The sequence below is a fragment of the Dipodomys merriami genome, unplaced genomic scaffold (genome assembly GCF_024711535.1).
Source record: "Dipodomys merriami isolate MVZ:Mamm:240054 unplaced genomic scaffold, mDipMer1.0.p SCAF_11, whole genome shotgun sequence".
NCBI lineage: Eukaryota > Metazoa > Chordata > Mammalia > Rodentia > Heteromyidae > Dipodomys > Dipodomys merriami.
In genome coordinates this window covers 44,580,701-44,603,541 of record NW_027202382.1, presented here as the reverse complement: position 1 = coordinate 44,603,541, position 22,841 = coordinate 44,580,701, and the positions used below count along the sequence as shown (strand labels likewise).

At 62.4% G+C, this 22,841-nt stretch overlaps 1 protein-coding gene across 1 annotated transcript in view; it reads right to left on the bottom strand.

Annotated features, from left to right (window-relative positions):
- Window positions 1–22,841, bottom strand: part of Hmcn2 (hemicentin 2) — a 116,246-nt gene that overhangs the window by 22,266 nt on the left and 71,139 nt on the right. The window contains exons 49-77 of the mRNA XM_070005148.1: window positions 22,386–22,577; window positions 21,152–21,325; window positions 20,927–21,040; window positions 20,467–20,609; window positions 19,501–19,651; window positions 18,375–18,596; window positions 17,851–17,964; window positions 17,348–17,535; window positions 17,065–17,161; window positions 16,346–16,507; window positions 16,145–16,258; window positions 15,584–15,786; window positions 15,200–15,281; window positions 13,526–13,657; window positions 12,092–12,235; window positions 11,855–12,014; window positions 11,650–11,774; window positions 10,861–11,044; window positions 10,263–10,360; window positions 9,565–9,831; window positions 7,778–7,968; window positions 7,247–7,328; window positions 7,028–7,164; window positions 5,709–5,850; window positions 5,434–5,578; window positions 4,440–4,567; window positions 3,290–3,446; window positions 1,660–1,781; window positions 931–1,095 (exon numbers count right to left, since the gene is read on the bottom strand). Of these exons, the coding sequence (XP_069861249.1) occupies window positions 931–1,095; window positions 1,660–1,781; window positions 3,290–3,446; window positions 4,440–4,567; window positions 5,434–5,578; window positions 5,709–5,850; window positions 7,028–7,164; window positions 7,247–7,328; window positions 7,778–7,968; window positions 9,565–9,831; window positions 10,263–10,360; window positions 10,861–11,044; window positions 11,650–11,774; window positions 11,855–12,014; window positions 12,092–12,235; window positions 13,526–13,657; window positions 15,200–15,281; window positions 15,584–15,786; window positions 16,145–16,258; window positions 16,346–16,507; window positions 17,065–17,161; window positions 17,348–17,535; window positions 17,851–17,964; window positions 18,375–18,596; window positions 19,501–19,651; window positions 20,467–20,609; window positions 20,927–21,040; window positions 21,152–21,325; window positions 22,386–22,577 (4,335 nt within the window). The remainder of the gene's footprint in view (window positions 1–930; window positions 1,096–1,659; window positions 1,782–3,289; window positions 3,447–4,439; window positions 4,568–5,433; window positions 5,579–5,708; window positions 5,851–7,027; window positions 7,165–7,246; window positions 7,329–7,777; window positions 7,969–9,564; window positions 9,832–10,262; window positions 10,361–10,860; window positions 11,045–11,649; window positions 11,775–11,854; window positions 12,015–12,091; window positions 12,236–13,525; window positions 13,658–15,199; window positions 15,282–15,583; window positions 15,787–16,144; window positions 16,259–16,345; window positions 16,508–17,064; window positions 17,162–17,347; window positions 17,536–17,850; window positions 17,965–18,374; window positions 18,597–19,500; window positions 19,652–20,466; window positions 20,610–20,926; window positions 21,041–21,151; window positions 21,326–22,385; window positions 22,578–22,841) is intronic.

Sequence of the window (22,841 nt, the reverse complement as noted above, 5' to 3'; positions counted from 1 at the left end):
CTGTCATCCTAGGTACTCAGGAGGCTGAGCGGATTGCCATTCAAAACCAGCCCAGGCAGATAAATAAATCCAAGAGACTCTTATGTCCAAGGAGCCAACAAAAAGCTGGCAGTAGGGTGTGGCTCAAGTGGTAGAGCACCAACCTTGAGTGAAGAAAGCTCAGGGACAGCGCCCAGGCTTTGAGTTCAAGCCCTAGTGCCGGTATAAATAAATAACCAGAGCAAAAGAGCTGGGTGCTGTGACTCACGTGGCAGAGCCCTGTGTCCAAATCCTAGAACTGCAGAAAGGAAATAAGAAAACACATCACCACCCGCGATTGCCTTGTACTTCATCAAAGAAAGGGACTCTCCCCACTGAAGACGAAGAGCGGTGATTTCAGAATAAAAGCCAGTCCTGAGCCAGGTGCTGGTGGCTCTCGCCTGTCATCCTAGCTACTTAGGAGGCTGAGATCTGAGGATCACGGTTCAAAGCCAGCCTGGGCACAAAAAATCCGTGAGACTCTTATCTCTAATAAACCATTCAGAAAACCGGAAGTGGTGCTGTGGCTCCCGTGGTAGAGTGTTTGCCTTGAGCTGAAGAGCTGGGGGACAGCGCCCAGGCCCAGAGTTCAAGCTCCACAACTGACCTCTCCCCCCCAAAAAAGACAGTCCTGCCTGTGGCATAGCCAGCCTCACCGCAGCTCCGGCCGCTCGTCCTTCCTTCTCTTTGGCCATGAAACCACACTGACTCTACTAACCTGGAGACACTGAGGGCCCTCCCACACAGCCGCACAGAGAGGGCGAGGGGTTTCTCCAGGGCCACACAGCCAAGGTGTGGGGGAGCCAGGCTGGAAATGCCCGTCTCACCGCCCAGGCTCTCCATCCGCTTGGCGCACGCCCCGCATCTCCTTGTCCCCTGTGGGCCACTTTTCTGCTGCTCGCCCTTACTTACCCGAGGGTAGGACGCGGTAGCCGCCGCCCCTGGCCCCCAGCGGGGCGCCCGCTTTGCTCCAGGACACAGCCGGGGTGGGCACGCCTGTGCTGTGGCACGTGAGCACCACGGGGGCCATCCTGGTCACCGTGAACTCGGTCTGGTCGTCGGCAATGGTGGGAGGTGCTGGAACCAAGGTGGAGCCCGGGCCCGTTAGGGGCGGGGCTCCATGTGGCCATGGCCGGGAAGAACTGTCAAGAGAGGCTTGGGGGAACCCCGGGGGTGGGGGCAGGGATCCCCACAGGGACAGGGCCTGGGGGAGGCAGGCAGGAGGTGACAGGCGTGGCAGCCTCAGCGTGACTGAGAAGCCTTGTGGGGTGCCTGGGGAAGGCCTCTAGGGGTGTGACCCTTAACCTGAGGTCAGATGGCAAAGCAGGAGGTGGCTGATTGGGGTGTGGGGGTGGGGTTCCCAGCACAGGAAGAGCATGTGCAAAGGCCCTGATCCCAGGAGCTCAAAGCTGAGCAGCATGACCAGAGCCCAGAGTAAGGTGAGACTGCATGAGGAATCGAACCCCACCGGCCAGTAGGGTCCTTGGAGAGGGATTTCAACCCGAAGGTCAAATTTGGGTCTAGAACCTTCTGGATTGAGCAGCTGCCAGGAAGTGTGCCAGGGTTCCATCCAGGAGAGCTTCCTGGAGGCGGCGTCCCGTGGGCAGGCTGCCACTGCCCCATCACCTGTGGCCGACTCACCGTGGACGGTCACCTGGTAGACCTTGCGGGCCTCGCCCACCTCGTTGCTGGCCACACACTCAAACCGGGCGGAGTCGTGGGGGCTGGGCGCTGTGAGCAGCAGGGCGCTGGAGGGCAGGATCCTGTGCAGGGGTGGGGTGGGGGGGAATGGGGAGGGATGGGGCGGTGGGAGTGCAGTGACTGCCCCGGCCAGCTGCGCTCGCTCTTCCCGCTCGGCGGTCTGGACACGGGACCTGCTCACCACTTTTCCCGCTGTTTCTACACCCCCCCCCCCCATCAAACTCTACAACTGTCTTCTAGAAGGTTCTGACCCCAGTTTTAGCTGTTGGGTCAGTGGTGATTTTTGTTCCTATCTTGCTTCTCTGTAACTGCAAGTTTGCTATGGGAAAGCCTGCAGAAGCTTTACATTTCTGTTGTTTTTTCTTTGTGGTGCTGGGGTTTGAACTCAAAGCCTTGTGCTTGCAAGGCAAGTGCTCTACCACTTGAGCCACCTCCCCCAGCCCTTTTGGCTGTATTTTGGGGATAGGGTCTCCAGTGTATGCCAGGCTGTCCTGAAATGCCATCCTTGTATTTAAAAGTCCAGCGGAGGCTGGGAAGGTGGCTCAGTGGTAGAGCGCTTGCCTCGCATGCCTGAGGCCCTGGGTTCCATTCCTCAGTACCACAGAAGCAGTAAAAGCCAGAAGTGGCTCAAGTGGTAGAGCGCTCGCCTTGAGCTGAAGAGCTGAGGGACAGCGCCCAGACCCAGAGTTCAGGCCCTATGACTGACAAAAAAAAAAAGTCCAGCATAGCAATACAACACTCTGCCCAGCTATCTACTGAGGTGGAGCCTTGAGGACCTCCTACCCAGGCTGGCTTCAAACGATGATCCTCCAGAGCTCTGCCCCTGGTGTGGCTGGGATTACGGGCATGAGCCATCATGCCTCCGCCCCCCGCCTGCCACCTGAGAAAGTAACCTCACTCCACCCCCACCAGAAGCTTGGGTTGGCACAGCACTTGCTCTAGGAGCAGAGCTCCAGCAGGGCCTGGCTCGCTGGGGAATGGATTCGTGATTTGACCCTTTCCAGGTCCCTCAGGACCAGATGCCTGTGGAAACACAGGCACTGACTCTAACCTCGGCTTCCCTTTTGTTTTTGCATTGTTGAGGCCACATAGGCGTGCATGTGCACGTGTGTGTGTGCGCACATGCGCACACACACACGTTGTAGGTGATCTGCCCCTGAGTTTCACCCCAGCCCTCCAGCTTCTGCTTCTAATGTGTGTCTGGCGTGGATGGAAGCCACAGGACTCCGGCGGTGTCCCAAATGCCTATCCCAAATGCCTGGCAGCTCTGTCCACTTCGGCAGAAAGGGCCGCCTGGCTCTCCAGGGTCAGGCCCTCCCCTCGGGCCCAGGAGGCGGGCCCCGCCTCCCACCGTGCCCCGCCCCTCCGCGGGCCCCGCCTCCCACCGTGCCCTGCCCCTCCGCGGGCCCCGCCCCTATGTGGCCCCGCCCCTCTGTGGGCCCCGCCTCCCACCGTGCCCCGCCCCTCCGCGGGCCCCGCCTCCCACCGTGCCCCGCCCCACATGCCCCGCCCCTCCGCGGGCCCCGCCCCTCCACCCAGCCCGCCTCCTGCTGGCAGACCCGTTCATTACCGGTAGGCGTCATGGTGCTGGCGGAAGTCCAGCTTCTGCCCGTCCTTCCACCAGACCACCAGGGGTTTAGGGGAGCCGCTGGCCTCACAGGGCAGCGAAGCCAGGCTGTGGGCGGTCAAGGTCAGGTTGGAGGGGCCAGGCGCGATGGCTGGAGGCTCTGGGGAGAGGGCAGTGGTCAGGAGGCAGGGGCAGGTTGAGGGGACTGGAGTCTCTCTGAGATGGGGGTGAGGAAGGCTCCCCGCCCACCTCGGTGTGCCCAAGGGAGCGGGCAGGGGAGGTCCCCAGGGAGGACCTCCAGCACGCTCCTCGGGGAGGGGGCTCCCCAGGCCCGAGCCTGGCGCCCCATCCCCCTCGTCTGGAACCAGCCCCCAGGTGACTCCTCAGCGCCCGCCCAAGGCCAGAAGTTCACTGAGAGCCCCAGGTTCCTGTGACTTTGCGCCTTCCTTCCATGGCTGACTTGTAGAGCAGGCCTTTTCCTACCTGGGGAAGAGTGTGATAAACCACACACCCTTCCAGATCAGATCCCAGTGCTGCTTACAACAGGCTTCATGAAGCCGGGCGCTGGTGGCTCACGCCTGTAATCCTAGCTATTCAGGAGGCTGAGATCTGAGGATCGAGGTTCAAAGCCAGCCCGGGCAGGAGAGACCGTGAGACTCCTATCTCCAATAAACCACCAGAAAACTGGAAGTGGCGCTGTAGGTCAAGTGGCAGAGTGCTAGCCTTGAGCTGAAGAGCTGAGGGCCAGCGCCCAGGCCGAGTTCAAGCCCCACAACCGACCAAAAAAAAAAACAAAAAAACAGGCTTCATGGACAACACATTTTTTTTGGGGGGGGGGGTCGGTTGTGGGCCTGAACTCTGGGCCTGGGCGCTGTCCCTCAGCTCTTCAGCTCAAGGCGAGCGCTCTACCACGGGAGCCACAGCACAACTTCCCCACTTCCGGTTTTCTGAGTGGTTCTTTGGAGATAAGAGTCTCAGGGATTCTCCTGGCCGGGTTGGCTTTTAACTTCTATTCTGAGATCTCAGCCTCCTGAGTAGCTAGGATGACAGGCGTGAGCCACCGGCGCCCGGCTGTCAGACACATTTGAGGATCACGGCTCTGGGCTTCTGGCAGGACCCCACACACCACTGGGGACTTCCCCGGGGCACCTACCGAAGACGCGGAGGTCACGGCCTTGCCGGTCTGAGCCGGCCGAGTTGGATGCCAGGCACAGGTAGTGGCCAGCGTCCTGGGCGAGCACCGGCCGAATCCTCAGGGAACCCTCGGGGAGGACCTCCAGCCTGGAACGGAGCGATGGGCCAGGGGTCCCTGTGGGCCTGGACGCCTGGCTGTGCTTCTGGGGACACTGGTTCTTGGCCCGTCCCCTCCACCCAGCGAGAGGATGTGACTTGACCTCAGTCTGACCTTTGTGAGGCCAAGGGGTGACAGTCGGGTGCAGCTCCCACATCCCATTCTTTCTGAACACGGCCCCAGGATCCGGGACATGCCCCTCCCCCAGGGCCATGGCTGTGCTATTTTTTGTTTGTTTGTTGGTTCTGGGGGTTGAACTCTGGGCCTGGGCACTCTAAGCTCAAGGTGAGTGCTCTACCACTTGAGCCACAGCGCCATTTCTGGTTTTCTAGTGGTTTATTGGAGATGATAGTCTCATGGCCGTTCCTGCTTGGGCTGGCTTTGAACCGTGATCCTCAGATCTCAGCCTCCTGAGTAGTTAGGATTGCAGGCGTGAGCCACTGGCTGTGATAGCTGTGCCATTTAATCCCGCCCCTGGCCACAGTTGATTGGACCATGGATGGGTGAATTGGTTAGGCTGGACCAATGACATTCTCTGCCTGGGACTTTGTAGTCACAGAGAGCTTGCTTACTCTGCAGGTAAAACTAGGGGTCCTTGAGGGGGGCTGAAGGGGTGTCGGCCACATTCACAGAAGAAGGAGAGGGGGAAGGGGGATCGAGACAGAGAGAAGAGAGAGAGAGAGAGAGAGAGAGAGAGAGAGAGAGAGAGAGAGAGAGAGAGAGAGAGAGAGACCTACACACACCAAGAGGTACTGAAGAGATAGCTAGGGCAGTGGCCTGCTTGTCCTTCTGTTTTGCCCCGGCTGCTCAAGTGGGTCTGTGTTTGTGAGCCGGGACCCTCCCCTTGGGCTCCCACCTGGGGTTCTCAGGATCCAGGGGGGCCCCATCTTTCCTCCAGCTCAGGAGGGGGGTGGGCACGCCGTCAGCCTGGCAGGGCAGCAGGGCCGTGAGGTTCACCGAGGCGTTCACGGCGGGCGGTCCCGGCTGGATGGCAGGCGCGGCTGGGGACGGGGCACAGGGACGTGGGCTGGGACCCGTGGCTGTGAGGGGCGGGTGGGGGGGAGGCATACACAGAGGACGTGGGCTGGGAGCCCGTGGCGGGTGGGCAGGGGGTGGGGCCCGCACACTCACTGTGGATCTCCACGTGGAAGTCCACGCTGGTGCTGCCCGCAGCGTTGCGGGCCGTGCAGCTGTAGCGGCCGCCGTCGGCCGTGCTCAGGGCCTGCAGCTGGAGGAACCTGCCCCGCTCTGGGAACTGTGTGTGGACATCCTCCTGATGGGGGCCCGCCGGGGCCAGAACCCCGTCAGCCAGCTGGAACTCAGATCCTGGCAAACACCCCCTCCTTTGCAGGGAGAGGGGCTCCCGAGGCGCACCCCAGAAGCCCACCACCCTCTTCCCTGTATCCTGGCCAGTGTCAGCAAAATGCGCTCCCTTCCCATAGCTTAGTCCCCTTCCCCTCCCCACAGCTTGGCACGCCCCCTTCCTAGGCAACACCAGGCCCCTGTAGTAAAGGCAGTGAATCATCAGCCGCCAGCCCCCTTGACCTCGGGATGGCACTCCTCTGGGGCAGCTACCACCACTGAAGGCAGCAAGAGCCCCTTAGAGTGACCGTCAGCTCTGGGCAGCTGCAGGACCCTTGTCTACTATTTGGGCAGCAGCCATCAATCCTAGTCCGCCATGATGAAGCCCCCGGCCCACGTGTCCACACCGGGGTCTCTGCCTCCTAGCCTCTTCCAGCCCCTCCTAAACCTCCTAGGTGATATAGGTCACCCCAGACAATAGCCGGCGCTGCTTCTCATTCCTTCCTGTGAGAAGGGGTCTTGCCGGCCCCCTTTCCCGGCAATAAACTTTCTTTGTTCTCTGCACCTGGATGTCTGCATGGCTCTCTGGCAGTCTCTATTAGTCTTAATGAGCTAACAGCTGGCCTCAGTTGCCAGCTCGGGTCACACAGCCCCTGGGTGGGACTTGGCAGGTACCGTGGGAGGAAAGGTACTTCATGCTTTGATGCCCTGGTGGGAGTTCCCATCATGCCTCTGTGCCCCATCCACACTGCAGGCGAGCAGGCGGGCGGGCAGGCAGGGAGGCGGGCAGGGAGGCAGGCGGGCAGGCAGGGAGGCAGGCAGGCAGGCAGGCGGGCAGGCGGGCAGGCGGGCAGGCGGGCAGGCAGGCGGGCAGGCAGGCAGGGAGGCAGGCAGGCAGGCGGGCAGGCAGGCAGGCAGGCGGGCAGGCGGGCAGGCAGGCAGGCAGGCGGGCAGGCAGGCAGGCAGGCGGGCGGGCAGGCGGGCAGGCAGGCGGGCAGGCGGGCGGGCGGGCGGGCAGGCGGGCAAGCAGGCGGGCAGGCGGGCAGGCGGGCAGGCGGGCAGGGAGGCAGGCGGGCAGGGGTGCTGTGGGAGCTGACCCTCAGCACGGGGTGTAACCCTGCTCCGGGGACCCCTCACCCCGCACCCACCTGCAGCAGGACGCCGTCCCGGTACCACTCGATCTCGGGCACTGGCTCTGCCTCCACGGAGCACTCCAGGACCAGCTGCCCCGGGGCCAGGCCCACCACAGCACGGGGGCCCCGGGGCCCAACCACGTTCGGAGGCGCTGGGGGACAAAGGGACACGGAAGATGGGCCTGCTTCTGCGGCCTCCATCCTGCCTCTCACCGGGTCCCCCGTGCCCCCTACCTTGAACTTTGACCCGGAAGCTCTTCTCAACTTCCCCTGCAGGGTTTTCGGCCAGGCAAGTATACAGGCCGGCATCACCCGCCTGGGAGAAGGAGGGCAGTGAGCAGCCCCTCCTCCCCACCCCCTTGTTAACCTCCCAACCTGGTTTCCTTACCAGGTCAGGATTTGCACTCAAGACCCACAGAGGGTCTAAGAGGGGCCAGCTCACCTCCCGGCCTTGGATTTCCTCGCTGGAATTCTTCCCCACCCCTTCTCACTCTTGCTTTCGGACTAGGACATGACTGCCTCTTCCAGAAAGTTCCTTTTGGTTTCAGGCCTTCTCTGGCCTGGATAAAGAGCTACCTGGCTTTGACACCAGCTTTGGCTCCTGCCAGCCTGGGAGCCCGGGAGGGCACAGCCCAAGGCATCATCTTCCCCCGATTACCCCATGCCAAGGACGGAGCTGGGCCCTGGGGGAGCCACCGCTCCCCTCCTCCTCCCGCCCCTCCCCTCCTCCTCCCGCCCCCTTCCCCGGCCTGCGGGCACCAGCACCTGTACACTCTCCACCCAGAGCCTCTGCCCGGCTCGGCTGCTGTTCTCTGGCCTGGCCAGGGTCTGCCCATCCTTTTGCCAGGTGATGTGGGGCGGGGGGACACCCCGGGCATCACACAGCAACTCCAGGGGGGCGCCGGGCATCAGTGACATCTCCGTAAGCTCGTCTGAGTTCTCGATGTGGGGGGGATCTGCAAGTCAGCCACCTGGGTCAGCCGGGGCCTGGACACGGGCTGGGCCCACGGGCCTTGCCGCCACAGGGTGAAGACAGCCGGGCGTGGGCGCGGGCACTGAGGCCAGGACACACGGGCCAGGTCCTTCCCAGGACGATGACTTACGCTTTAAATCCAACAAGGATATGACACGTACGTGTGTGTGCGCGTGCGCGCTTGCATGCATGCAGGTGTGTGTGTGTGTGTGTTACACACAATGGATCCACGCTTTTCTTTTATTTATTTTATTTTATTTTTGTCAGTCATGGTGCCTGAACTCTGGGTCTGGGCACTGTCCCTCAGCTCTTCAGTTCAAGGCTAGTGCTCTACCACTTGAGCCACAGCACCACTTCCAGCTTTTTCTGCTTATGGGGTGCTGAGGAATCGAACCCAGGGCCTCATGCGTGCAAGGCAAGCACTCTACCACTGAGCCACCTTCCCAGCCCCAAGGATCCACGCTTTTCTAATACAGATCAACACTGCAAAATTTTGCAGAAGTGGCAAGGCGCCATTGGCTCACGCCTGTCATCCCGGCTGTCCAGGAGGCTGAGATTTGAGGATCATGGTTTGAAGCCAGCCCAGGCAGGAAAGGACCTGAGACTCTTATCTCCAATTAACCACCAAAGAGCCAGAACTGGAGTTGTGGCTCGAGTGGTAGAGCGCTAGCCTTGAGCCAAAGGCTCAGGCACAGCGCCCAGGCCCTGAGTTCAAGTCGCAGGACCCTCTCGCACACACTGTGTGTGGGCGCAGAAGTGGGACTATGACTCGCATAGCAGTGTCAGCCCTGAGTGTAAAAAGCCACGTGGGAAAGCGAGGCCCTGAACCACGCCGCAGTACTGACACGACAGTAAAATAAAATAAAAATGGGGAGCCCGGCACTGGGCGGCTCACACCTCTCATCCTAGCCACTCAGCAGGCTGAGAGCCGAGGACCACAGTCCAACACCGGGCAGAAAAGTCCACCGGAGGGGGCTGGGAAGGTGGCTCAGTGGTAGAGCGCTTGCCTTGCATGCCTGAGGCCCTGGGTTCGATTCCTCAGCACCACATAAGCAAAAAGAAAGAAGCCGGAAGTGGCGCTGTGACTCAAGTGGTAGAGCGCTAGCCTTGAGCTGAAGAGCTGAGGGACAGCGCCCAGGCCCAGAGTTCAGGCCCCACAACCGGACCCCCCCAAAAAAGAAAGAAAAATCCACCGGACTCTTACCTCCGAAACATGACTCGGAAAAAGCTGGCAATGGGGCTTAAGTGGTAGAGCGCTAGCCCTGAGCCAGTGAAGCCCGGGGATGGCGCCCAGGCCCCGAGTTCAAGCTCAGGACCGGCAAACGCAATAAAGACAAATAACAAAGAAGTGTGGGGTCTCGGGGCCCTGCCCCCCAGGTCTCGGGCTCTTGTTCTTGTTTCTGTTGCCTGGTCTGCTGGACACTTGGGAGCTCCTACCGTCCCGGCCACTGGGCCGGGCACAGTGCCAAAGCCAGCGCGGCTCCACCCCCCACCCGGGGGCCGCCCCGGCCTCCAGGGGGCTCGCCACCTCTCCCCCCCACCCTCAGGGCCCCCCGAGTGGAGTCCCGTGAGCACCCACCCATCACGGCCAGCTGGAACCGCCTCCGGGCCTCCCCGGCCTGGCTCGCGGCCACACACAGGTAGCTCCCCGCGTCGCCGGCGCCCACCGTGTCCAGATGCAAGCCGGGGCCCTGCTCCAGGCTCTGGGTCAGCAAGGGCTCCCCATCCTTCATCCAGGCCACGAGGGGCAGGGGGCTCCCCCAGGCCTCGCACGGGAGGGTCACCGAGGAGCCCCGGGCCACCACCACATCCTCCCGGAACTCCACCGGCTCCAGGACAGGAGGCACTGCGGAAGGCAGAGGGAGGGCAGGAGCCCTTCTGTTCTGCCGCAGGTGGTGCTGGCCCCGGGACCTTTGCACATGCTGTGTCAATGTCCTCCCAGACAATCTCATCTCTAGGACTTGGCCTAGACCTCACTACACCAAGAAGCCTCTCTGAGGTCAGGGCCAGTCCCGCATGATACCCCCAAGATATCGTTCCCTTCTCTGGGGGGGCTCAGGATCAAGGCTACCACTTAGGATGGTATTCTGTGCCTGCAGCGCCTTCCCACTACTTATGAGAAAAATGTACGTGAGACCAAAGGAATCGGCGTGAGTCAGCCTTCGCCCTGCGGGGCACCTGTGGCCGCTCTCTGGCTCTGCCTGGGTGGGCAGGGGGCCGAGGGCCTTGATTCCCACCCCGGCCGGAGGACCCGGGCCGTCCAGCCCACCGCCTTACCGAGCACCTGCAGGGAGAAGCTCCTGTTGGCCACGCCCGCCGGGCTGGAGGCCACGCACGTGAAGACTCCGGCGTCGGCCGGCTGCGCCTGGGAAATCCTGGGGCGGGGGACCGGGGACGGGGTGACTCTAAACTGGAGCCCTGTCCAGTCTCCACTCGTACCCCTGCCCCTGTGCCGGCAGCTTTCCCTTCTGGGGCTCCATTCTGGAGTAGGGTCCTCTCTCCTCACCATCAGTTTCTGCCTGCTTTTGATTTTTTCCCCCAAAGACCCAAGCAGAGAGAGAAAGAGAGAGAGAGAGAGGCAGCCAGACACTGGTGGCTCACGCCTGTCATCCTAGCTACTCAGGAGGCTGAGATCTGAGGATCACAGTTCAAAGCCAGCCCGGGCAGGAAAGTCCGTGAGACTCTTATCTCCAATAAACCACTCGACAACCAGAAGTGGCTCTGTGGCTCAAGCGGTAGAGCGCTGGCCATGAGCTGAAGAGCGCAGGGACAGCGCCCAGGCCCAGAGTTCAAGCCGCAGGACTGACAGAGAGACAGACAGACAGACGGAGACGGAATGAGGCTGCGCGAGCCCCAGGCCGGGGCGGCGGCCCACCTGAGCGTGCGGCCCGCCCCGTGGACACGCGTGTGCTCTGAGAGCGGCAGCGGCAGTCCGTCCTTCAGCCAGCTCACGTGGATGGGCCCCGAGCCACGCGTGGGGCACGCCATGGTCACCGGCTCCCCGGCCCTGCTCAGCAGCGGCCCCGCATCCCCAGCTCCCTGCTCGATGGTGGGGGGAACTGAGGGGGGCAGGGCAGAGGGGAGCTGAGGGGCCGGGGGAAGAGGGCTCCTCCTGGGGGCTTCCAGGAGGCAGCACCCCGACCCAGACTGCCAACAGCAGTGGTCGCGGTTAAAGAGTCTCATCTGCACGGGAGGGAACAGGGGCTACAGACGCTCCCCCCCACCCCCGCCCCGCCTGGCCAGGGCCTCATGTTCAATCCAGTGTTGGGCACTGGTAGCTCATGCCAGTAATCCCAGCTTCTTAAGAGGCTGAAATCTAAGGGTCACAGTTCAAAGCCAGCCCAGGCAGAAAAGTCCATCAGACTCTCTTATCTTCAATTAACCGGCAAAAGGCTGGAAGTGGAGGTGTGGCTCCGGTGGTAGAGCACCAGCCTTGAGCAAAGCTAAGAAGCAGCACCCAAGCCTTGAGTTCAAATCCCAGTACAGGCACACACAAAAAAGCTTAAATCAAGGCGTGGAGGCCCAGGGCATTCACTGCAGGGGTTTGGCCAGGACTTGAACCCATGTCTCCTGTGTCCTGGCTACTCCTACCCTGCAGGAGTCCCTGAAGAGGCCCTCCCCGCTCCCCAGGGCTGCCCACCTCTCCTGGGCCTCTGTTCCTCACCTAGAACATTAACTGTGTGCAGCCTGGAGTCCTCTCCGGCTGCGTTGCGGGCCACGCAGGTGTAGGCGCCCGAGTCCGCCGCCCTCAGGCCCTTCAGCACCAGGGAGCTGCCATCCAGGTAGAACCTGTGTGGGGAGTGGATGCTGAGGGCAGGCACGTGGGGACGGGCAGCCTCACTGTGCTGGGAGGCACAGCTGGGTCTTACCGGAGGTGCGGCCCGGCCCCCTGGCTCAGCGGGCCGCCGTCCTTCAGCCAGGTCACGTGGGGCGGCGGCTGCCCATCGGCCTCGCAGTCCAGCCGCACCTCCTGCTCTTCCAGCACCGTGCGTTCCCGTGCCGCGTCTGAGCTCCGGATCCGGGGGGCCACTGCGGCAGGGGTGACCATGAGCCACGGGCCTGCCTCGGGTGGGCATGGCCAGGGCACGGGGAGCAGGTGGACGTACCCAGCACGGCCACCACGAAGTCCTTGCGGGCTTCAGCCCGGGCGTTCTGGGCGACACATGTGTAGGTGCCGGCCTGGGCTGGCTGCAGGCGGCTCAGCTGGAGGCGACCCGCCCTGGAGACCACGCCATGCTCCATGCTGCTCTCTGTGGGGGAGGGGAAACTGAGGCCCAGAGGGGCAGGGGCTCATTCTCACCAATCACTTCCGTCCTCAGTCCTAGTCTACGTGTGCACGTGCGTGTGTGTGCATATAGGTAAATACACGTGTGTGTAGTGTATGTATGTATGTACCAGGACTGGACTTGAACTCAGGGCCTGGGCGCTGTCCCTGAGCTCAAGGCTAGCACTCTACCACGTGAGCCACAGTGCCACTTCTGGCCTTTTCTGTGTATGTGGCAGTGAGGCATCGAACCCTGGGCTTCATGCATGCTAGGCAAACACTCTACCACGGAGCTACTGTCCAACCCCTGGTCTTCGCATTACTGATTAGCTCAAATCTGGTGCTCTACCACGTGACCCACAGCCCCACTTCTAGCATTTTGCTAGCTCACTGGAATTGAGAATCTCACAGACTTTCCCGCCCAGGCTGGCTTTGAACCTCCTTCCTCAGATCTCAGCCTCCTGAGCAGCTGGGATGACAGGCGTGAGCACCAGCGCCCGGCAGTCCGGTCTGTTTCACTTCTGTGGGGCCATCTCTTCCCCGGGGGACCCAGGCCCAGCCTGGTCCCAGCCCCCGCCAGCTCCGCTCCACCTGTCCCGGCAAGGCTTCCTGGCCCGCCCTTGGGGGGGGATGCTGCCCCCACGCCGCCCCCTCCATCCTCTGCCCTGTGTTCAAAGGTGAACACAGCCCAGTCCCTGTCCCCAGGGAGCACCGCGTCTGTGGCAGGAGATGGACACAGCACTAGACCGGTTCCAAGGGCAGAGAGGGCACCAGAAGTTTCTCTGCACCAGGAGGAGGCTCTCCAGCCCCCTCTTTCTGTCCCCCCCCCTTGCACGGCACAGTGGGGTGTAGCTGGAGGAGCCGGGGGTGAGGCCTGGGTGGGCCGGGCTGGGGACAGAGCCAGCCTGGGTGAACGCCAGGTCTCTCCGCGCCCAGGCCGAGTCCAGGTCTTCTCTCCTAGGTGAGCAAAGGGCGCGGGAACTGTTCCTGCTGTTTAGACGTCAAGGTTTAAAAAACTCCATCAGAAGTCAGATAGCGCTGTTCTGGCAGGCTTTAGATTCTGCACATGTTTTGTGGTTGCGGTTGTGAGACAGGATATGAATATATATCCCAGGCTGGCCTTGAACTCACAATCCTTCTCCCAAAGTCTTCTGAATGCTGGACTTACAGGCAGGCACCACCATGCCCGGCCAACGTGTGATTTGGACGAGTAAAAATGCAAAGAGCCATTAACGTCCTCTGTGGCCAGCGACCCCAGGCCAAGCGCGATACTCACCCACCGGCGTTCGGTCCTTCAGCCAAGTGACCGCGGGCGGTGGGACCCCGGACACATCACAGGTCAGGACCAGGGGGTTCCCCGCCACCTGGCTCACCATCTCTGTCTTGGGGTTCTCAAATGTGGGGGGCACTGCAGGAAGGAAGTCAGATCCTCAGAATCCCCAGCCATTTCCCCGTTCACTTCCTCTCAGGTGATGAGAGCACTGGGAAAGTCCTTCCCCATTGTGAGTGGTTCCAGCTTTATGCTCCGCCATGCATGGAGGAAGAGGGGGTCCCTCTCTTCACAACAGGACTGGTGGCTGCAGCTGGTTATTTCTAAGGGTCCACAAAGCCTAGCTGGCTAGCAGCAGCAGGCCTTAGCCCATGCCAGGGCAGGCATCACCAATCAGTCCCAGCGCCCTCGAGCTCCTCCAGGATGAAGTTATATAGACATCACCAATCAACCCCTGCACCCTCGAGCTCCTCCAGGGTGGGGTCACAGAGTCCAGTGGGTCTTTGCCCTCCAGAGCCAGGTGTCCCCCGCTTCCTGCCCCTCACGGAAGGCCGCTGTCAGAAGGGACTGTGCGCTTGAAGGAGCAGGTCTGACCTCAGCATCATATCCAAATGCTCACCTTGAGGCCTCTGCGCTGCCCCCACCCCTGACCCCGCCACCACCCATCCCCAGCAGTAGAGTTCTGAGCGAGTCCTCCGGTTCCCAGCCTCCCTGGCTGTGTGGCCAGCCAGGCCTGGGATGACACCCCAACACCAAGAGTAACATGATGGGACGAAGCCGGGTTCCTGATCTCCCTCCCGGAGCCCAGTGAGCCCCCAGCCTAGATGCAGACCCCATGGCTTTGGCGCAAGAGAGGGAGATGGCTTTCTCATTCAGTTCACTGCAGCATGCTGTGTGTGTGTGTGTGTGTGTATGTGTGTGTGTGTGTGTGTGTGTGCACGCCTGCCAGTTCTAGAGCTTGAACTCAGGGTCTCACGCTCTCCCTTAGCTTTTTCACTCTAGGCTAGCACTCTCCTACTTGAGTCACAACTCCACTTCTGAGTTTTTAAGAGTCCCATAGACTTTGAACTGAGATCCTCAGATCTCAGCCTCCTGAGTGGCTAGGATTATAGGTGTGAGCCTCCAGCACCTGGCTAAAGATGAATTTTGACATGCATTTATTTTATTTTTTGTCAGTTGTGGGACTTGAACTCTGGGCCTGGGCGCTGTCTCTCAGCTCCTCAGCTCAAGGTGAGCGCTCTACCACTTGAGCCACAGCGCCACTTCCAGTTTCCTGAGTAGTTTATTAGAGATAAGAGTCTCAGGAACTTTCCTGCCTGGGCTGGCTTTGAACTGTGATCCTCTGGTCTCAGCCCCCTGAGTAGCCAGGATGGCGGGTGTGAGCCACCGGCGCGCAGCTCTTGCCATACATTTATGAAGCTGTGGGAGCTTTGTGCAGACTGGGCAGGCTCCACCCAGCCCGCCTGGGCCCCGTGCCCCCGCAGTGCCCCCTCTGCTCTACACCTGGGTTGGCGGGACGGGGGGCTGCAGGGCTCAGGGCAGGATTGGATGGTGTCTTAGCGTTCCTTCCCCCGGTGCTGGGGCACCCGGCCCCGCGACCAGCGGCTCACAGCGCAGCAGTCCGGCCAGCTGGACTGGAGGCAGCACACCGCCCGAGCCCTTCCCTTCCTTCCAGCTTACCCTCCACGGTGAGGACGAAGGTCCGCGCGGCCTCCCCCGCGGCGTTGCTCACTTTACAACTGTACACGCCTTTATCCGAAACCTGGACCACAAGAGGCCGTGCTGAGGGGCGGGGCGGGGCGGGGCTGGTGGCATCTGGGAGGCCCCTAAAGACCCAGGCTCCAGAAGCCTCCAGGACAGGGGCTCCCCAAAGGTGCAGGTCCTGTCTGAGCTGCTACAGGGAGAAGGCATCTTCTGGCCTTCCCGGGAGCCTTGGTTGACAGAAGGTCCTGGAAGGTTGTGTGGACAGCCTCCCCTCCCCATCCCACAGCTGCCAACCCCCGACCCCAGGCCCTCTGGGCTGGAGGAAGCCGGTCCCTCCGCCGCGCTGCCCCCTGCCCTCACCTGCGACGCCAGGATCTGCAGCGTCTGTCCGCGCTGCACAGTCTGCAGCCGCTGCGTGGGGGCCAGAGGCCCCTGGTCCTTGTACCAGGTCACCGTGGGCTCCGGGTGGGCGTCAGTGGCACAGCTCAGGGTGGCCTTGTCCCCCGCCTGCACCAGCACAGCCTCGGGGGCGCTGCCAGGAGCCCGTGCGAAGCTGGGCGGCACTGAGAACAGGCCGGGCCAGTGAGGCCTGCGGCCTTCCCCGCCCCCTCCTCGCCCCCACCCCAGCCTGCTACAGGAGACCCCCAGACACCACACAGTGGGCGGGGAGCCTAGCTACTTAGGAGGCTGAGATCGGAGGATCACGGTTCCAAGCCAGCCTGGGCAGGAACGTCCATGAGACCCTGATCTCCAATAAACACCAGAAAACTGGAAGTGATGCTGGGGCTCAAGTGGTAGAGCGCTCACCTTGAGCGCCCAGGCTCAGAGTTCAAGCCCCTCGCCGCCCGCCCGGACGTACCCAGCACGCCGAGCCGCCCGCCCGGACGTACCCAGCACGCCGAGCCGCCCGCCCGGACGTACCCAGCACGCTGAGCTGCACCGCTTTCTGGTCCCGGCCCGCGGCATTGAGGGCGTCGCACAGGTACCGGCCAGCGTCCGCCCGCTGCGCCCGCGCCATCCGCAGTGTGTGTGTGCCTGTGGGAGGCAGGTGCGCCTCGCACCGGCAGCGGCCTGGCTCCGAGGCCCCCCTCCCCACACAGCCTGCAGACTCGGTTTACCCACCAGGCAGGAGGAAAACCTCTTCGCCCAGGGGGACGGCCTGGCCGTCCCTGTACCACGTGACCTCGGGGGTGGGGTGGGCGTGGACCTCGCAGGCCAGGGAAACGCTGCTGTTGACCAAGGCGCTGACCTGCTCCGGGTTCTGGCCGGTGATCCGCGGTGGCACTGGATAAAGGAGGGCAGGAGCAAGCTCGAGGATGGGGAGCAGAGGGCCGGGGGGGCGCCAGGGGCCTTTGCTCAGCTCCTGGAGCTTGGAGATCAGAGCGGGAACGCCAGGCTTGTGGCGTCACACAGCACCGCGCTACACAGCGCGGGCAGCAGCTCATGCCCAGCCTACGATTATCCCCCTATATGAGCTCGTAAACACGCGGAGACCAAGAGCACAGACCGGGGTGTCGGGAGGGGGCAGACCCGGCCCCCTCCACACAGGAGGACCACGTCTGGGGGGCTGGCAGTCAGGAACGCAGTAAATGCTCAATGATGGTGCTCTAAGGCCTGGGCATGGCTGCCCTCCACCCCCTGCTGGGGGTGGCCCCGGGGGTTGGGGTCCCCGAGGGCTGCCCGTGGGGGTGGCCCCGGGGGCTGGGGTCCCCGAGGGCTGCCCGTGGGGGTGGCCCCGGGGGTTGGGGTCCCCGAGGGCTGCCCGTGGGGGTGGCTCCGAGGGTTGGGGTCCCCGAGGGCTGTCCGTGGGACCCCGCCACACCCGCCGCTCTGCCGCTCACCTTGGACGTGGAGGGTGAAGAGCTTCTCTGTGGAGCCGGCCTGGTTCTCGGCCACGCACATGTAGCCGCCGGCGTCCGCCACGTCTGCCGTGGAGACCTGAGGGGCGGGGGGGCGCGAGGCTGGGGTGCGGCCGGGCGCGGGGGGGGGGGGGCGCGGCGGCCCCGGACCCCACAGCCTGCAGCGGACACGGGCCATTCGCCCGTGGTCTGCCCGAGGGACTGTCCCGGGTGACTGCGTCCACTGAGGTCCCAGGGCGCCCGCGCGGGGCGGGGCCAGCCTCACCTGCAAGACCCGCCCCTCCTCCAGGACCTGGAGCTGCGGGCTCAGGGAGACAGGCAGCCCGTTCTGGAGCCAGGAGATGGTGGGAGCCGGGTTGCCCAGGGCCGGGCACTGCAGACGGACGGTGCTGCTGGCGTTGACCGTCACCTCCTCCACCAGCTCCTCCGTGTCACCCAGGATGACGGGTGGCGCTGGGGGGCGGGGAGGAGGGGGTGAGGAGCAGCCGGGGCCTGGCCGGCGGCCCGGGTGGCGGTGAGGCCAGCCCTCCGTGCCAGGCACGGGTGGGAGGCCCTTGAGCCTGGCCTAGATGCAGCCAAGGAATGCGGGTGAACAGAGAGGGTTCTGGTTTGCTCAGGGCCACACAGTGAAGAGGGGACCAACTTGAAATCTGAAGCCATTTCCTCCTGGCCAGGCTTGCCACCCCCTTAGGAGCCTTGGAGTGTGCGAGCTGCACGGACGGCCCCTGGGCCGCCGCGCCTGCCCCGTCCCCCCGGCCGGCCACTCACTCAGCACCAGCAGCTCGAAGTGCATCCAGTCCTCGCCAACCTCGTTGGAGGCCTTGCACGAGTACCTCCCGGCATCCTCCGCCCGCGCCAGGGGTATCTGCAGGACCCGGCCTCCTGCGGGGACACAGGACAGGGGCCGAGGCTCGGGGACAAGAGCCCCAGCCCAGCCAGGGAGCACATGCCTGTCATCCCAGCGCTCAGGAGGCTCAGGGCGGCCTGGGTTGCACGGGGAGACGATCAAAAACACCCAACAGAGCCAAGAACGGAAGCATTCCTTCCTCCAATGTGAGGAACCTGCTCTTCTCAGTCCCGGACACAGTGCCGTGGTCAGTGTGGTCAGTGGGGCTGACCGCTCCGCCCAGCTGGCTCACGGGTCAAGGGGAGGCCAAGTCCTGGGCAAGCACAGTTCAGTCTGTGTGCCCATCCCAGCCAAGGCTCAGAGTGGTCACTCTTCCTGCCCAAGGCTGCCCAGCAGGCAGCAGAGAGACAGAGAGAGAGAGAGTGCGAGCGCCCCAAGTGCCCACCTTGCAGCACAGAGACGCCGTCAGAGGCCGCGAGAGGCCGTCCCTCCCGGTGCCAGGTGAGCTGGGGTGGCGGGACCGCACTGGTGTCGCAGTACAGATAGGCCGGGTGGTTCTCAATGATCTCCCGGAATTCCGTCACCTCACCCCGGGCCTCCTCTTCCTCCTGGGACAGGGCCTCAAGATCTGCACCGGCCTCGTTCACCTTCTGGAACATGGGGGGCACTGGCGGGGGGGGGGGATGAAGCCATTAGGAAACTCAGGGAAGGCAGAGGCTGTGGGCTACCACACTGCACTAGAAGCAGCAACATCATCTGAGACCTTCCCTTCCATCCTTCGTGTTTCCTTCCTCCTTCCCTCCTTCTCCTCCTCCTCCCTTCCTCTCCCCCCGACCTCTCTCTCAGGCTCACATCATTTTTCATTGGTTATTTTTAAGATAAGGTCTCATTTCCCACCCGGCCATGTGTCTGAACTGTGATCCGCCTATTTCCAGCCTTCCCAGCGTGGGTTTAGCTGGAATCACAGCACCACTGTGTCTGGCTTTGCTATGTAGAAATGGGAGTTGTGCAGACTTTTCTGCCCAAGCTGGCCTCAAATCCTAGTCCTCCTGGTCTCAGCCTCCCAAGTGGCTGAGATTACAGGCGTGAGCCACCGTGCCCACTCCAAGGCATTTCTTACACCCACCCCCACCCCCGGTGTAGGTGGTGTTTACTGAGCGGTTGCTAGGGAACTTCTGGGAGGGTCTCCTGCCCCAAGAGTGGTGGCCCAGATTGGACCTGCCCTGGTTTACTAGTGCACAGAGGCACACAACCATCAGCCGCCAGACTCGCAAGGTCCAAGGTCACCTGCAAGGCTAAGGCTCGGAGGGGGCGGTGTCCCTCCCCGGCCACGCAGCCCATCACCGTCAGGACCAGGGGAACCCCAGACGGGGTCCCCCCGGGTCCTTCCCAAAGCACTGTGCGGCCAAACCCGGCCACTTCCTGCTCTACATGGCCTTCCTGCCTCCCACCCAGCTATGGAGCCCTGGGGGCCGTGCCCTCTGCCCCTCAGCTGGCCAGCGGCGGGCACCGTCCTCTGCCGTGGGAGCGGCCAGCGTGGGTCTCCCCGTCTGGACGGCACAGCCACCCACCCTGGATGAGCACGCTGAAGTCCTGGTCATCCTCGCCAGCCACGTTGGTGGCCACGCACAGGTAGCGTCCTGAGTCGGAGACACGTGTGGGCTGGATCTGGAGCAGCCGCCCCTCCCCCAGGACCTGGAGCCGCTGGTCGGGGGTCACGGGCTGCGGGGGGGACGGGGTGGTAACGAGTTGGGGGCAGGGAGGAGAGGGGAGAAGAGATCAGAAAGAAAGAAGTCAAGCTGTAACTTCTAAAAAGGGCGCAAGGTCGTAGGGCTGTGCTGACAACTTTGGAAAACCAAATCCACGTGACTTCAGACTTGGAAGAGAATTGGGTAAAAAACAAACAAACAGAAACTCAAGCAGCTTAAGCCAGTGGTTCACGCCTGTCATCCTAGCTACTCAGGAGCCCGAGACCTGGAGGATCATGGTTCAAAACCAGTTGAGACAGAATACTACATGAAATTTATTTCATCTCCAATTAACTAGCAAAAAGTTGAGCTGGAGACGTGGATCAAGTGGTAGAGTACCAGTGGAACATGCCAGCGAAGTGAACCTGAGGCCCTGAATTTAAACTCTAGCACATGTTGTTTTTTTTAAATATATATATGCACACACAGTTTAATGTTTGCGCTTAGCAGAGATGGATTTATTTTTGAAAATAATAAAGGCTAGGCTGGGTGTCAGTGGCTCAGGCCTGTCATCCTAGCCGCTCAGGAGGCTGAGATCTGAGGATCGCAGTGGAAAGCCAGCCTGGGCAGGAAAGTCGCTGCGAGACTCGTATCTCTGATTAACCATTCAAAAACCAGAAGTGGCGCTGTGGCTCAAGTGGTAGAGCGCTCCCCTTGAGTGAAGGAGCTCAGGGACAGCGCCAGGCCCAGAGTTCCAGCCCCATGACTGACAATACAGACAGACACACAGACAGACGGTGGATGGAGAGGTGATGAAGGCGGGCGGGCATGCCCGGGGCCGGCACTCACCCGGCCGTCCTTGTACCAGCTGATGGCGGGCAGGGGCATGCCCGAGCACTCGCACTCCAGCGCCAGGCTGCTGTTCACCTTGGTCTTCACCTCCTTCACGCCCGCCTCCCCCAAGGGGTCGTCTTTGGAGATGGAGGGCGGAACTGGAAGGCACACGGGGGTCTGAGGAGCCGCTGGGGGTGAGGGGGGCTCCGGGGTGCGGCGGGAGGACGCTCAGAGGTGAGGGTGGTTTGCTTGGGCGGATCTCGGGCGGGGCTCCCTGGGCTGAGGGCTTGCCAGGAGGGGGGGAGGGGAGGACCGTGGGTTTCCATGGTAACTGCATCCAGTCCATACCACCCTCATCCCCATGATGAGGAATGATGCCCGCCCTGGCCCAGGAAGGCAGTCAGGGTCTCGGAGGGGCTCCGGCTCCGGCCCCGGCTCTGATCCGGGCCCAGCTGTTTCCCGGGCCCTGACTCACTGAGGACTTCCACGTGGTAATTCTTCACGGCCTCTCCGAGCTCGTTAGTGACCACACAGGTGTACTGGCCGGCGTCCTCCTTCTGGACGTTCAGGATTTGCAGCCCGTGGGTGCCTGGGAGGGGAAGGGGGTGGGCAGCAGGCCAGGGTCACCCTGAGCTGCGGGCTCACCCTGACACTGCGTCCCCAGCCCCCTCCCACCCACTGCCCAGCCCGGCGCCCTCACCTGGCAGCAGGTGGATGTTGCTCGAAGCCTCAAAAGGGGCCCCGTCCTTCATCCAGGTGATGCTGGGGGAGGGGAAGGCCAGCGCCTCGCAGATCAGGGAGAGGGGGCTGTTGACCGTGACTGTCACCTCTTCCTCAGGACTGTCCTCAGTCACTCCCCGGATGCTGGGGGCCACTGGGGGGGGGACATGAGTGAGCGCAGGCCCCAGGCCCAGGGCCCAGCACCCTGGGGCCAAGCCTCTGTGCAACTGATCTCTGTTTTCCGGAGGAGAAACTGAGGCACCGTGGAAGCCAGGCATGGCAGGCACAGCTAGGTCTGGACTTGGGTTTGGATGTCCAGAGCCGCAGCTTTCTACCGTCAAGCAGCAGGCACTGCAGGGGAAGCGAAAGCATTTCCCACCGTCGCCAGGGTACTCAGCGCCTGCTCCCAGAAGCAGAGCCTCGTGGCTCTGTTGGGCTTCTCGTTAGCTGTGCCAGAGGAAGCCAGAGTGGGTCCCCCGCTTTCCTTCTCAGCCCCTGTGGGAACCCTTTGCTTTGGCCTAGTGTAGAGGGCTTGGAACCCGCTGGTGGCTGCATCAGAAGGGCTCTGTCATCCATCCGTCATCAGTTGAACTAGCCAAATCCACTGATGGACTGATTCCTAACTGGGTGGCACTATTGGAAAGTTCTGGGATCGCTTGTGCCAGTACTGGGGCTTGAACTCAGGGCCTCATACTCTTGCTTAGCTTTGTGCTCAAGGCTGATGCTCTGCCCTCATGAGCCCCAGCTCTCCTTCCAAGGTCTTGGAAAGTTCTGGAGGAAGAGGCTCACTGGGGGAAGTGTGGTGGTGGTGGTGGCTCACAGTCCTGGGGGCTATGTTTTGTTCTGGGTCCTTCTTCCCTGACCCCACAGAGCCCAATGACGGGGAACAGAAGCCCCTGAAAGCATGGGTCAGCTGCTTCCGCTGGAGTTTTGTTACTGCAGTGGAGGGGGATCTGAGGATGTCCCTAAACCCATGCCCCCAGAGCATGGGCCGTGGCCCACCACGTTGGGCCCTGGCATGAGCCACATCCCCTCTGGAGGCCTCAAAGCTCCGCCGGCGACAAACACCTGTTCCACAGAACTCGTGAGACATAGTTAGTTGAGCTGCTATAAATGTCCTGGCTGTACTTGGAGAGGTCCACGGAGGGCAGGGGTGTGCTCCGTGGGGAGTCCCCGCCAGCACCAGGGTGGGCAGGGCATGCCTCAGAGCTCACCTAGGACACGGAGCTGGACATGCCTGGTCTTCTCCCCCACGGCGTTGGCAGCGATGCAGGAGTAGTGGCCGGCACTGGACAGGTTGGCCTGGAGGACCTGTAGGAGGGCTCCGTCCGGGGAGAAGAGATGGGCATCTCCACCAGCCAGGGGCCGGCCATCTTTGAACCATGTGATCTTGGGCAGTGGGCGGCCTGTTGGGCAAAGGGGAGGATGAGGCCATTCGGCAGGTGGTGGCCAGGCGGACGCAGAACTCGGTGGCTGCTCCCGCCTCTGGCTGCCATCTCATCCCAGAGCACAGCAAGAAGCAGACGTGGACCCTGGGCTGGGCCTCTGGTGTTTGCTTGCCCTTTCCCTCCTGGGGCGTGGCAGAGATGGCTTGGTGCAGACGGGAAAACAGAGTCGCAAGTTAATCCTTCCATCTATTCACACACCCACAAATGCATGCATCCATTATC